Source organism: Cupressus sempervirens, chromosome 2, assembly GCF_028749045.1.
Source record: "Cupressus sempervirens isolate cs-2001-9-10 chromosome 2, ASM2874904v1, whole genome shotgun sequence".
Lineage (NCBI taxonomy): Eukaryota > Viridiplantae > Streptophyta > Pinopsida > Cupressales > Cupressaceae > Cupressus > Cupressus sempervirens.
The window spans coordinates 483,030,373-483,044,873 of record NC_143119.1 but is presented as its reverse complement, the minus strand read 5'-3'; the positions used below and the strand labels follow the sequence as shown (position 1 = coordinate 483,044,873).

Below are 14,501 nucleotides of genomic sequence, written 5' to 3'. Positions count from 1 at the left end.
GACCATTGTTCTTTTTTGACCATAAAAAATAGAGTTGGATGTGGGAGAAATTTTAGCCTGACCATCATCAGAGTTCTAATGTTAAACATATTTAGTCTTTCATGATTCCTCTGTTTACCATAAGCTGTCCTTGCATCTGGAGGAGAGTGTTACACAGATAAGCATCATGAAAGTTTAACCTAACAAGCAAGATCAACAGTCACATTTAAACCCCAGTTTCAGGCGAAAACATTTTAACATCAGGAAATGAAGTAATTTAGAAGGCAGCTATGCATCACACATTTGTGACACTTACAATTATGCTAAACTTGTAATGACATGGTATATGGCAAGAATAGTAGGGCACTAAGATGATTTTTCTTCTACCTTTTACCAAACGATGATCCATATGTCACGACTCAATACCATTTAAAAGACTAATTGGGCCCATCTACAATGTTTTGCAATCAAAATACTGCATGGATTGGCAAAATAGAAAATCAATGATGGGAATTTTACAATTTGTAAATATATTTTGGATTTAATTACTGTAAGAATTTGGCACATGCATGTATATATGTAAATATAGGTGGTGTGTATATGTATATATGCAGGTATGTATATATGTATATACACATATATACATATCCATATATTACATAAATATACATATACACATGCATATATACACAAAACATACATACATACACGTCAGTGTGTCTGTGTGTTAAATCAAAGAAAACAAGTCATAAGCCCAATAAATTCTACTTTTCCATTTAAAGATTGTAAGTTTTATAGAACTACGAGTTGTTGAGTCAAAGTTATTTTCTTTCCATGCCTAATTTGACCTTATTTGTATCTATGTTTTATTTAAAACATCAGTGTAAAACCAGTCTTGCCATCCCATTACCACTGATTGTAGCACAGCCTTAAGTAGTTTGTAGCTTATCTATATAGAAGTGTAGCATGCATCTTATATATGTCAGGATAAAATCATTGTGTGTAAGTTATTGAAAAGTATATAAATAAGGGGAACACTAGTCAACTTTTACATCAATAACAACATGTTAATTTGTGGAACTCCATATTATAGTCATATTCTTCTGTTGGTGTTTCTGGACACCATCACATGATGGTGATCTCTCTTTTTCTTATCAAGCTTTATTATTTGTTTCACTATTGATCTGATTCATTGATCTCACATGATATCAAAGCGTAAAGATTCAAACTCCCTGGATTCTAGTCCTTAGTTTCTGTGAAGATCACTAAGTATTGACAATGTTTTAATAGCCATTGGGTCACAATTTTTTTTCCTTCATTAACTTTTGAAGAACAAATGAGAACTAGCAGGATTGTGGCAAGAGACTCAGGATGTGTTCTTGATTTTCTTGCAAAGTTCAGAGAGAATAGAAGCTTGCTTAAAGACTGTGACATTCATGGGGCTCTTTTGGCACATGATCTTGCCCATATATGAGAAATTACGTCTTTCACATGATCAAATCAGTCTTCATTTTAATTTTATGGTATTATGACTACCCTTATAATGTATTAACAAGCTGATGCAAATTTTCCCAAGCACAATGTCGTAAGAATATAAATGCTAGCTTGTCTAAATATGCAAAATTATACATGTGCCAACCTGTGGCTCAAGATTCTGTTGACCAAGACCTCGATGCTGATTCTTGAAACCATCTTTCACTCTCTCTGAGCCTTCTGCATCCTCAAATGATTTTTTCCTTGTTAGTGATGCTTCGGTTGCTTGGATATCTGTATTTGGATGAAGTCCAACAACTACAATACTTTCAAACAATAATGTTGGCTCTTTCTGGTGCTTCCGCTCCTGCAACAGGGTAACAAATAAAAGTCTTACCATAATTCAAATACTCTGAAAAAGGCACAATAAAAAGATTTAGAGGGTTTTTATTTTTGGTCCTAAAATATGAAGAAAAAAGACATCCAAACCACAGTTTCAAAACTCACGACTCAGTAAAACTTTGCAGACACAATTTTGACTCTGACTTGGCAATTTGCAAAAATTTGGTGAAACTTGTCAAATTAAAAAAAAAATTAAATTCATTAACTCTGAAAAACTTGGGAGTATTTGCTAAAACTCAGCTAGGCAAGTTAACAGGTGGTTTTTTTGGCTACAAAATAACACACAAATGCTCATGAATCGAGCAAAGTATTCAGCGAGTTTTGAAACCTTGTTCTATACAATTTCTCCCCATAAGCTTTTTATTTTTTTATGAAATAAAATATGACAAATAAATGCTGACTGTTAATGAAGATATCTTCACTAAACTAGAATAACATGTACAATCAGCGAGATTTGAAAAGCATCATCAATAAACTGGCTTGAAATATTTATCATTTTAATCTATGCCCCGTCTAGTGCAATATAGATCTCATGATTTACCTTGCCACTTCTATAATAATTGGACACTTATGTAGGATATTTGTGGTGAAGAGCATTGTAGCATTTCAAGGATGGATCAAAGCCCCAAAGCGAATTTGTGGCAAAGACTATAACTGTAGTATGTATTAAATGAAAATATGCAACAAAACAAAATGCTAAAGTATATTTAAAATGATGCAGAAAATTTTTTAAATGAACAATAAGAAAGCAGAGAGTGTGATGTCCACATCTTTTCTCTAGTAATATAATAGCAATAAACCACTTAGGTAGTCAAGAAGTAGCAAAAATATAAATTAATTCCTTACAATAGGGGCCCCACCACTTTTATTTACCCATTCCTCTTTTTTAAAATCTTGAACATATTTTAAAACTATTTTTAAAAATGATTAAAACAATCAGTTTTACATGACAATGCTAGCATTATTAAACCATTTTTCATAAAATAAAATGATTGAAAAACCACCTCATCATTGCCGACTGAGACATTATCAATATGTTCACATTTAATTATTATCTTATTCATTAAAATGATTTAAATAATAAGTATTTTTTAAGCTCAAACTTTCTTGACATTGTGACATGATGATGAATATTGTGTCTCGTTGAGGGTCTGGCTGGAAAAAAATATTCTAAAACAATTTTTCCATGAGATGACTTCTTGTTGATCCTTGGTGCTTGAGGGTTGGAAAACATGAAGTCGGTCATCATTAGAATGTGGTTTCTAACATCTCTACTCTATGTTCAAACCAAGACAAGTAATCTTCAGAATTGCCTCTGAAAACCAGCCATACATCTACTTGGAGCCATGAGCATAAACATACATGTGGATTGATTGCATAATTTAAATATTCATAAGTGGTATTATAGATCATAATTCATAATAATAATCGAGACTCTTGCAATTGATTCCACAAGGTAATTGTTCCAATTTCATAAGTTATTTCAAAAGTGAACATTACAAAGAGTATTAGAGCTAGCATTCCAACCAACCTATGAAAGTTAGTGAGTGACAGAGAACTTAAGACTTCTGCAAAAAATTAAAACAAAACTCTAAGGACGAGCAAGAAGCAACAAGTATGGGTGAGAAAGGAGATTTCAACAAGATGGACAAATTCAAGGCAGACCAAAGGGGTACTCAAAACAAAATGGCACAACTATTGGACACACTTACCCATACAAGAATCACCTTCGCAAACAATAATAATGGCAATAAGGGAATTAATGAAGGGTAATGTACTAATGAGAGATCAAGGGCTATGATTCCAACCTTTTTTTATGAAATGTACAACCAAAGGAGGTGGAACCTACTTTAATGGATCTCCAAGACCAATTTAGGCAAGATTGGTTGGATGGAGATTTTCAACCTGAAATGTTACTGTACACGGATTTGAGGATGAAGTGTCTCCCTAGAAGAGCAAATAGGGACAACCATTCAAAACTGAAAAGAAAAGTGGGCAAAGTTAGCATCCCCTACTTTGATGGATCAAAGAAAACAACACGTTGATGATTACAAAAGATGACACATATTTCCAACCAATACCTACGGTAGATAAGATAAGATAAGATAATGAAATTAATGTCCAACAAAAGACCACCAAAAGGTCTATGGGACTGGAGGATTATATCAATGAGGCTAACAGCAGCAGGAGCACACAAAGGTGTCTGAAAATAAATACAAACAACAACAAGAGAAAGCAAACAAAGAACCAGAAAGGAGGCCAAGAAAGAGACTAGGAGTCCCTTCTAGGCGAAAAGAAGTCAATCACTGAATGATATGTATGCCCATGAGTAAAGGCCCTGCTCTATCTGTGGCCACTCATAGAGGAGTGTCGCTGGTGCAAATAGCCATTCCGGGACCTGATGCATCTAGAATGCCTGGTAGATCTAGTGGAGCTACAAGGCCTTTTCACCCCACACAAAGGAGATAATGGTGTTAAAAAGGCAGTAATAAGCTGAGTAGACAAGTGTCAATGCGGAAGCAATGACTAGATTGTGCTATCACGGAGCATAGTGGTCTCTCGAAGATAACGTGCAAGACAATGCTGATCATAGTAGCTGAAAAAATCATAGAGAGAGAGAGAGAGAGAGAGAGAAACAATCCCAAAACAGACAAAAAAATCTCCCTCTGATCTCATAATAAATGGGGCAACGAAAAATGAAGTGTCTCAGTCTCCACCTCACCTGAAGTACAAAGTCTATAGATCCACTCTCCACTGTCAATATGATGGTTAGTCTAGACTCGAAGACAGTGAAAACCAACTCTGAAAGACCCCAAAGAGATATGCAGGGCATGAGACCACCTCCGAGAAAGGTAGCTAATACGAACAATAATACCATCAGACATCTCCAAAAAGTGATTCACGTAAAAGGACATCCGTGGGCATAACCCACTAGGAGGGTTAACCCAGGTAGTGGCAATGTACTGTCTATAGATGTCAACCCTGACATGCTCATTCAACTCCTTCCAAGAGGGGAGAAGATGAATCGGGGCACCCGGCAAGAATTGAAGGGGGGAGGCGGTCAATATCAATCCCAATCGAACTGAGCAAAGAAGAGGCTTGTGCATACCAACGTGCATGAGAACCAAACTCAGCACTCACAGTAGACACAGATGAACAAAAAGCTAAATAGGAATACCAATTACAATCACCAGCATGATCCGCAAAGCCACGAAGACGATGGAGGAACCAAACCAAATCAAAAATGGCCACAAGACTGAACGGATGAGTGTCAAACTCTGCAAGAATGACACTATGAGAAGTGAACCTATGACATCTAGTGATGCGCCTCAAAAATAAAGTCTGAACCCTCTCGATCGAGGCCCAATCAGAACCAAGAAGAGATGGGCCCCAAACCACAGAACCATAGAGAACAATAGGCCTCACAAGAGAGTCCAAGAGAGATAACACGAGGTATCTTGGAAATGGTGCTTGAAACATTGTTTCTCAAGCAAAGCAAGAGAACTCATACCCTTATTAACTCTGGGCTGAATAGTTGGCCTCATACTGAATCATGGTCCGGAAAACTTAACCCCCAGATAAGTATAGGATATAGTGATCTTGATCTCTTGACCCTGAAAGAAGAAGTGGAGATGGGAAGTCTTTAAACAATTGAAGATCATGACCCGAGTCTTACTCAAGTTAACCACAAGTTGTCGCTGACCATAGAAGGAAGCCAAGCCATCAAGAAGCCTCTGTAAACTGTCTGGAGAGGAAGTAAGGAGAACCACATCATTAGCAAAAAAGATGGAGATCAAAACCTAGTGAAGATAATAGCCATCTACAAGGAGTGAGGCCCTCCGTAGGAAGTCCTCGAGCTCATCGAACAACGTAGGAGAGAGAGGACAACACTGTTTAACCCGAATGGTGCAATGGATTGGATCCGAGAAACCCTCGGGAGTCTTGAATCTGCTAACCACAGTCTCATATTAGCGGTACGTAACATCTCAAAGATGTCAATCTCCCTAAGCCTCTCAAATAGAGCCATCTTGGGAACAAAATCAAAAGCTTTGAGAAAATCAACAAAGCAAAAATAAACCTTCTCTGATCTGTGTCTAGCCTCCTCAATAATAGCTCGTAGAGTGGAGATGTGATCCATAGTCTGATAATCTGCTTAGAAACCAACCTGCCTTCTTGCCCTGCAACCTATCCTGTCCAGCTCACCCAATAACATAGTCTTAAGGGTTGTTGCATACAATTTGGCAAACGTGTGCCCAATCATGATGGTTCTTTAGTTCCTCAGATCAAAGATCGGACCAGTCTTATGAATAGGATAAATCACATGCTTGGACCAAGAAGTCAGAAAACCTTTGTGAATCAGTCTATTAAAAAGAATAGAGAGATAGGGGCCCAGAACTAAGGCACCAAACTTAAAAAGCTCTGCCTGAAAGCCTTCCTCATCAGTAGCTCTACTACACTTCATGGATCTAATGGCCTCAAAAATTTGGGAAGGGGTGAACAAGCAGTCGAAAGGAGGTGAAATGGGATGGATAGAAGGCTGCCCCAGAATGTCATAAAGAGCCGTGGTGTGCAAGGTAACAGAGTGAAAGTCGAGGGCGGAGGGTGGAGAACTGCGGGGGAAGAGAGTGCGCCAGAAAAGCTAGAAATTGGGGATCAACGTGGAGCAGAGGGATTTGCACTTGGAAGTGGCAAAGGAACGCTCTACAAAGAAAGCAAAGATAAGAAGAGCGAATGTGGACAAAGTCAGTGGAGCGAGCCTCAAAAGCAAAATGCATATAACAATGGGAAGATTTGTAGTTTGTATCGAACCACTGGTTCATAGGGTAAGTATTACAGCGTTTGCTGTAAAGGGGCAAAGGAGGGCGATGAGGAATGGAAAGAATGGAAGACTTCTGAATAGTTGTCGCAAGTAGGTCAAACATGGAAGCGGTCTTGCACAAGTCAGAAAAGCACGAAGGGTTGAGGAGCCTCAAAAGATGAGCGGAAAAGAGCTCACAATCACCTTCAAGAAAACAGAATTGAATGGGTGAGCGAGCAATGACAGAGGAAAGATGAGAGGCCGAGAGAGTGGGCGAGAGACGAGGGGAGAGGTGAAGGTGAATACTGAGGAGAGCATGGTCTGCAAGAGGAAGGCACGTAATGGTGACACTGCGAATGCAAGAAATGAAAGAGGGACAGGCAAGGACATAATCAACGACACTAGCACCCCCACCATGAGGCCAACAAGTGAAGAACTCTGAACCAAGGAAGCAGGAAAGGTCGTTGAAGATCACCAGACCTGAAGACTCACAAAGTTGCAACAGATGTCTACCATACATAGCTAACGGCCCAAAAGCATCCTCAGAATGTCATTGAAGCCCAAGGGAAGTTGAATCAATCTCAGTGGAGAAAATGGGGTCCAAACTACGATCATAAAGCGGAGTCTAGAGTTCCCTAGTTCTCGCATTAAAATCCCCAAGAATAATAATGGCAGGAAATAGCAAGCAGCCAAAAAAAGATCTCTCTGACTTTGACACAGTCAATGCGGACCCACATAAATCTGGCAAACGTATCTGAGTGTACAATAGAAGTGCCGCTGAAAATATCCTCCTTGATCAAACAAGCCATGCCACTCAAGCCACGTACACCACTAGAAGCGCAAACCTCCTCTCTACATATAGATAACCACTGATAGCTAGTAACACCTAGAAGAGGACGTATAGGACTCTCATGAGTCTCAGTAATGACAAGACTATCTACAGATCCCATAGCATCACATAAAAGGCTAGGCATTGACCAAAGAGACCCATTGTCATTCCAGCAGTTAACAAAAAGGGAGCAAGTGGGGGTCTCCCTCTTGTCCGACTGCTGGTGGGACTGTCATTTGGCCTTGGGGGCCTACCTCCCTTCCCAACCACTGGGAGTGGAATCTCTAACAACTGCTTTCAGATTCTTGATAAATGCCCATTTATCGGCTTTCCTCGCATCTGCGACTATCTCACAAGCGCGTTTCAGCTCTGTAACCTGAGCCTTCGTGAGATCTTCACCTAAGAAAGTCTTGGAAGATAGAGAAAAAAGCTTCCTCTTAGCTCGAAGAGCCCAAAGCCTGCCTGCAAGTGAAGAAAATCTAATAAATAGGATGTCCCATATTAGTAAGACCAAGATGATCACAAAGGAAAGTGCATCCATCTGCGAGAGGATCAAGAGTGGGAGGGAGTCCACGAACTTGCAAGTTGAGCTCACTAACCCGTTTCACCCTCTCATCTTCAATCTTACCTTGCACCATTTTATCAATACTAGCAAGAGGTGCAATATCTGTGTTACTACAAAGGGAGGCCTATGACTTAACTTTCAGTTCAGTCTTTGAAACAAGAGAAGAGTGCTTAGCTGCAGATTGTTGCTCTCTAATGGCATCAAATCCCTCAAGTTGTGCGATAATGGAACGGATATTGTTTTGCAAGCCTATTGTTTCAGTGGTGAAAATATCTGAGAAACTTTGTAACAACTTCGAATTGGAGGTTGTGGCACTCTTAAGTTCAGAAATGGTCTCCATTAAGGAAATAACCTGCTCCCTCAACTTCATATTGTCCATTTCCAGTTTGGAGATCCTGTCACACAACCTTTGATATGTGAGGAGTTGTTGGCCTTGAGCAAGAATCACTACTGTCTGCCACAGCCGGAAAAGAGCAAAAAACCAGACAAGAATGATAACCTTCAAAACATGCAGATCGCAGTCCAGGAAGAGAGAAAATGGCAGCAAAAAGGAGTTCACAACAGCAAATGTGGCAAACACAAAGACCCCAGCTGTCAAGGTCACACAAACACACATGCCAAACCACCTTGGACACACACATCAAAATTGAAAAATCCGTCACAGCAAACAGACGGACGTCAACATCGAGAGAAAGGTCAAGAACAGACGCGGCAACACCCCACAAAGAGAGAAACCCACATAGCAAGGGTACACTCAATCGAAAAAGAGGAGGAAGCAAAGGAAGATCGAGCACCCTCACACCGCATCGAACCAGTAGAAAACCGCAAAACAACAACACCTCCAAACAACAACACTCGTGAAAACCTTCTAAAGAAACCCACAACGCACACCAGAAGCCCATGAAATCAACGTCCATGGTTGATCACGGTCATGATTGCAGTTGTCACAATAGAGGTCACGAAGGTCGTGGTTGTGGAGAAGAAAGGTAGAAAAAACAAGCTCCACTTGGATGGAAGTTGCACAAGAATGGTGGTATCACGGGATTGCAACTATGGGGCATGTAAGAATAACTTCATATATGGAATTCAAAACAAGGCTTCTTGAACATTTTGATAACAAAAACCCCACACTACATTTCAATGAGTTAGCCCAATCAAAGCAAAACGGATCAATCAAAGAATGTATCGTGAGGTTCCAGTGAATGTCAGTCCTAGTTACTAACATTGAAAAGGCGATTATTAGTCCTATTCATGGATGGACTAATTGATCCACTTAGAGGATGGGCTAAGGCTCTCAACCCTAATCCCTACAAGAGGCTATCAAAGAAATCTAAGGATATGCATCCTAATACAAGAATAAAGTGCCACCCAAGGAGCTACAGATCCTAAGGAATAAACCAACCTACTTTTCTCAAAGGATCAATCAAAAAAAATTGGATGAAGAAACTCGACAAGATTTGAGAAGAAAAAGTTTCATGACAAGTGTTTGATAAAATGTCAAACATCCAAAATTGAAACAAATCTAGTGTTTTTCAGAGTTAGAACCTATTGGGGTTCTCACTTAGGTGCAAAGATGGTCAAAACAGCAACTTCCATTTTACCAATTGAGCCACCTTTTAAGGTACATTGCAGAAGTACCTTGGTTGATGATGTGTACACTGATGATGGCTCACATAGTGTTTATAATGAGCTGAGCATTGCAAATACAGCCTCCTAGCATAGTGCAGACCTTGATTTGCAGAGTTTCCATGGGAGCCATGCATTTCAAAGGCATCAGTTGGTTGGGCAATTAAAGTGAATGACAATATGATCGCTATGGCCATTGAGACATTTTGATGTTGCTCGCTAGATGTTAGCCACCTATGGTTGGAGCACTCCTATGATAGATGAGCACTATGATGGTAGTCTTTCCCTTACAAAGTTTCACATACTTCGTGAAGCCATCTAAATAATGAAACAATTCTATTTACAATTGTTGGCTCACTTGTGAGTTGGGAGTGCATTTTCTATTATGCATTGAGGGGAAAGGAAGATGAGGTAGATGGCTCACTCGTGAGTTGGGAGTGACTAGGGATTCATTAGAGAAAGCATAGTTGGCGTTTCATGAGTCTCAGACATAGATTGAGGAGCTTACTGTGGAGTTAAGTCGAGCACAATCTTCCTTGAGTAAGAGCACAATACAGTTCTCTTCTATGAGAAATGGCAATGACCTTTTATCCATGGATTGTAGTAATGGATGTTGTTTACCGCATAGGTTAATTAAGAAACGCACGCAGAAAAAGAATACGAACATGAACAGAAACCAGCAGAACTCTTATTATTATTCGCATATGCCCACAGTACATTATGCTCCGATGGTAAGATATGATATCTACAATGCTTCCCGAAGGGGTTATAAATACTTTCCGAAGAACTTTCCCGAAGGAGTCCGTCGGCCAGATACATGTCGTTACATAAAAACCTTTCCGAAGGGATCGGTTGGCTAATACACAATTTCCTTTCCGAAGGGACCCGTCGGCTGATACACAATTTCCTTTCCGAAGGGACCCGTCGACCGATACACAATTTTTACCGACGACAGATGTGTTGAGGATGTAGCTAAATCGATTATAGATTTGGTGTAGAAGTGTTAGTTGATATAATTATGGTGAGTATGAGAAGTAGAGAGCCACTAAGTGCATTAAGTTTTCTCGAGGCCAGTACTAGGATAGATAATAGGGTGCCAATACTAAGACAAATGATAGGGTGGCATTTGGTTGGGAGTGTGGCTCTCACCTTGATTTGTTTCCCTCTCCTGGAAGCAAATTTTCAACTTCATCTCATGTAGTTGAAGGTGAGGTACAACTTGTACCCTAGAGTCAAGGTAATCGGCTCAAGTTTAAAAATGAACGGGTTGATCCTACCTCATACTATTTTTATACATGGATTCATTAATTGAGTGCCTACTTGACAAATCGGAGTTTCAGGAGGGATTGTTTGGAGTCACAGAGGCTACTCTCATCTGAGGTTCTCGTAGGATTCAGCATTTGATGAGAGCGATTGTAGATACTCTAACTACAATGCTTCCTCGCAAAGATTTTGTGGTTGGGTTTGCAAAGAGGGTTACCAACGACCCTATCCAATCAACCATTCAGGGTTAGAAATTAGAGTCATCTTTTTATTCTCAAGTTGTTAGTGATGAGCCATTGAAAGAGATTGGAGCCTTTTTTCTGTAACTACACAATGAGGAGTGCTCATCATTTTTCTTTTGATCTACATGTGGACTTGATGATGCATCAATGTGTACTAGCTCCACGATTATACCATCCTCTATGGGATGGATATTCATCATCTTCATTAGATAGAGTTAGTCATAGGAAGTTGGTGGGGGACTACTTGCAGAGAGTACATCCACGGAGAGACAATAAAGTGTAGTATGGGATTCACTGTGACAGATGCTTCTAGATACTCTTACCTGCTTGTTAAGGATGAATGTGAGTTTTTTTTTATACAGGGATCCACATGGTGACAAGTTTGGCAGTGCAGGTTGGATGAGCCCCATCAGATTGCTTCACCATTGTCAGCATGGTGATATTATGAACAAATTAGCACAAAAGAAGTTTGAGGTTAATCTTTGAAACAAGCACCTATTCTCAATTTGGGATCCAAGTATATTCATTTGGACACTCTTCAGTGTCTTGTGGTGTCCATCACACACATCGGGGTTCCAATCTTAGTTCACTGGGGAGTATTGCGGCGAGTACATGGTGTGATTTACCAGTAGTTTCTCCTTCAATCTTCATGTACATGATTTTTTTAGATGCATAAATCCAATGTACAAAGATTGTACAGTTTGGTTGTTGTTCATTTTTGTGTAGTTGTGGTTATGTCGGTGCCTCAACATTTCATAGTCTTACATTAGACCTCCAATGTAGTGGAGTTTCGTTGCAGTCATGATTGGTTAGGGACAAGACCCTCCTATACCATTGTACGGGCACATTAGCGTCCACTTCAGCACCCAACCATCATTGTACAGCTTGCAACAAATACCATACAGTTTCTTATACCTCCGTACGGGCAACTCCCACAGTTGCTCCCACACACCATACGGCCATTCTATACGGCCATCCCACCTGTCTCCTCTATACGGCCTTGATACCGTACAGCCTCTGTACATTCCACTTCCCTCCACTGTACTGCCTCAGCCCTATTACTATACACCATCCTCACTCCCGTACGGCCACAACATAGACACCATACGGCCCATCTACTCCCATATTATTGTTGTGTACGGTCATCCTCGACGTCATACTCGATCCGTACCACACCGTCCAATTACTCGACAAGAACGAAACTGAAATTCGGTGAAGTCTTGTCTTCAACGGCAATGGAACACTACAATCCCCTACACTTTTGGCTCTGCAAAACCAAGGCAGGTCTACCTAATCTTGAACAAAATACTTAAGCCCAGGATGCTTATAGCAGATTGGTTAGAATGTGAATGTATTCAAAGTTTCCCAAACGGCAAGGATTATAGAAAACTTCGAACTTGTGATTTATATACTAAGAATAATAAATGAATATATAAATGTTTCAAAATAAGAATAAGTATAGATTAATGCAACAAATGAATATATAAATTCTTCAAAGGAAATATATGAAATAGTGAATTATGAATAACATAAAGACCAGTGTTGAAGGGCACTAGAGTCAGTATTATAAGTTTAAAACATACAACTTTATAAAATTCTATGCACATCAATTATAAACAATTTAGTAATCAAGATGTGACAGATCAAACATATGGAAGCAATTTTAAAATAGTCTAGAATGTACTTCAACTCCTGTAGTTTGGAGACAAACCAAACATAGATTCGGAAACAATTAAATATTTCACAATATCTATAATGTTCAATTTTAAAATGCTATAATTGATCCTATCCACTTATCTATTATATAAATTATTTATAAAATTAAAATAATAATTATAAAGGATGAAACTATATAATATTTTAACTATAAAGCTTCATGCAAATAAAATAAATATTTCTTACTAATAATGTTGGAAATACAATTGCACTGGAGACACTCCTTATGGATGATCCATCGGATACAATTTGACTCTAGAATAGCACAAGAATTTATTCAATAATCCACAATCCACAGCTTAGTTCAAAAATTCATTTATTTGCCAATGAAAGAATCAAATATATTAAAGTGCATAATAGTATGAATATCTAAGTTTTTGAAATTATATGAATCATCCCTTGTTTTGATTTTCATCTCCTATTTATAAATGTGCAGATAGTTATATGGTTGTCACCCAACCATTGTGTCTCTTCACAAATGACAACCAATTTAAAACTAATTGTCCAAGTTAGCCAAATTATATTCTAAGAAAACCTTAGACATATAATTGTTTTGCTCTATCTGAACATTGATTTATTTTCCATAGAGCCAAAGGCAATGATATTCCATAAGAATAAACATTCAAAAATTTGTGTGAGCATCCCGAGTGTCTCTGATTTTGAGTCGATGTGCTTCCATATTGTGCTCTTGGTGCAAACGGCAAAGAGTATTTATAAAAGATGAATCTTCCAGTCCCATTCAGCTTGTGTTGGACATTCAAACTAGGATTCTAGGTGACTCCTGTGTCGACTGGCGCCTCATATTGGTGATGCTTCTTCTAATCACTCATCATATAGACCTGCGATAGAAACAAAATATCAGTAGATACTTTTATCAAATAATGTTTTGTGGTAGCAAATGTTTCCAACGGCTTTGAGAAAGTAGGCACCAAAAACCTCATGATTGCTACGTCTTTCAAGGGCGTAAGAATTTCATTTTGTGTCCACCTGTTGACTAGAGTTTGGTATCACTACTGCCATATAGGGCTTCTCCTTGCACCATGGTCATTGTTAATGTCAAAATGGCTCCTTTTTTTCTTGCTCAGGCATGGTGGTTACCAAATAACATGTGATATTCAATAATTATTATCTTGTATATGTTCATGAGCTTTCTATCCAAGATGTAGTCTATGTTCAAAATAAGAAGCCTAGTGGCAAATGTAAAGTTTATTACCAGATTTAAATTGATTGCAGAATTTTTGTTGCGGGTACAAACAATAACACCAATGTTTTGAATCGCTTCCAGAATCTGCAAATGTTAGTGCAGTAATAACAGAAATGAAGTATATCAAACTCAAAATTATCTTTGATCCTATTGGAGTTCTTACATTAATAGATTTCGATGCCAAGATTATATTGGGCAGATTGGATAAATACCAACGAAAGGGATGTGGGGATGAATGGCCATGTCTCCAATTGGAGACATGGACATTCATTCTCACACCCGTTCATTTAACTAATACTCATGATTAGTTACTGTCATAAACATAGTGATTAAATGTATAACCAATCATTACATCTGTGGCCCAATATAAAGGATAGATCGATCATCATCTAAACATCCAAGGA

General features: G+C 38.8%; 1 protein-coding gene across 5 annotated transcripts in view; it reads right to left on the bottom strand.

Annotated features, from left to right (window-relative positions):
* Positions 1-14,501, bottom strand: part of LOC149573129 (DENN (AEX-3) domain-containing protein) — a 325,899-nt gene that overhangs the window by 256,396 nt on the left and 55,002 nt on the right. For all 5 annotated transcript variants that reach the window (XR_016360042.1, XM_089814310.1, XM_089814312.1 and 2 more), the window contains one exon: positions 1,619-1,819. Coding sequence is in view for 4 of the 5 variants with exons in the window: in XM_089814310.1 (XP_089670436.1) it covers positions 1,619-1,819 (201 nt within the window). In the remaining variant the exon portion in view is untranslated. The remainder of the gene's footprint in view (positions 1-1,618; positions 1,820-14,501) is intronic.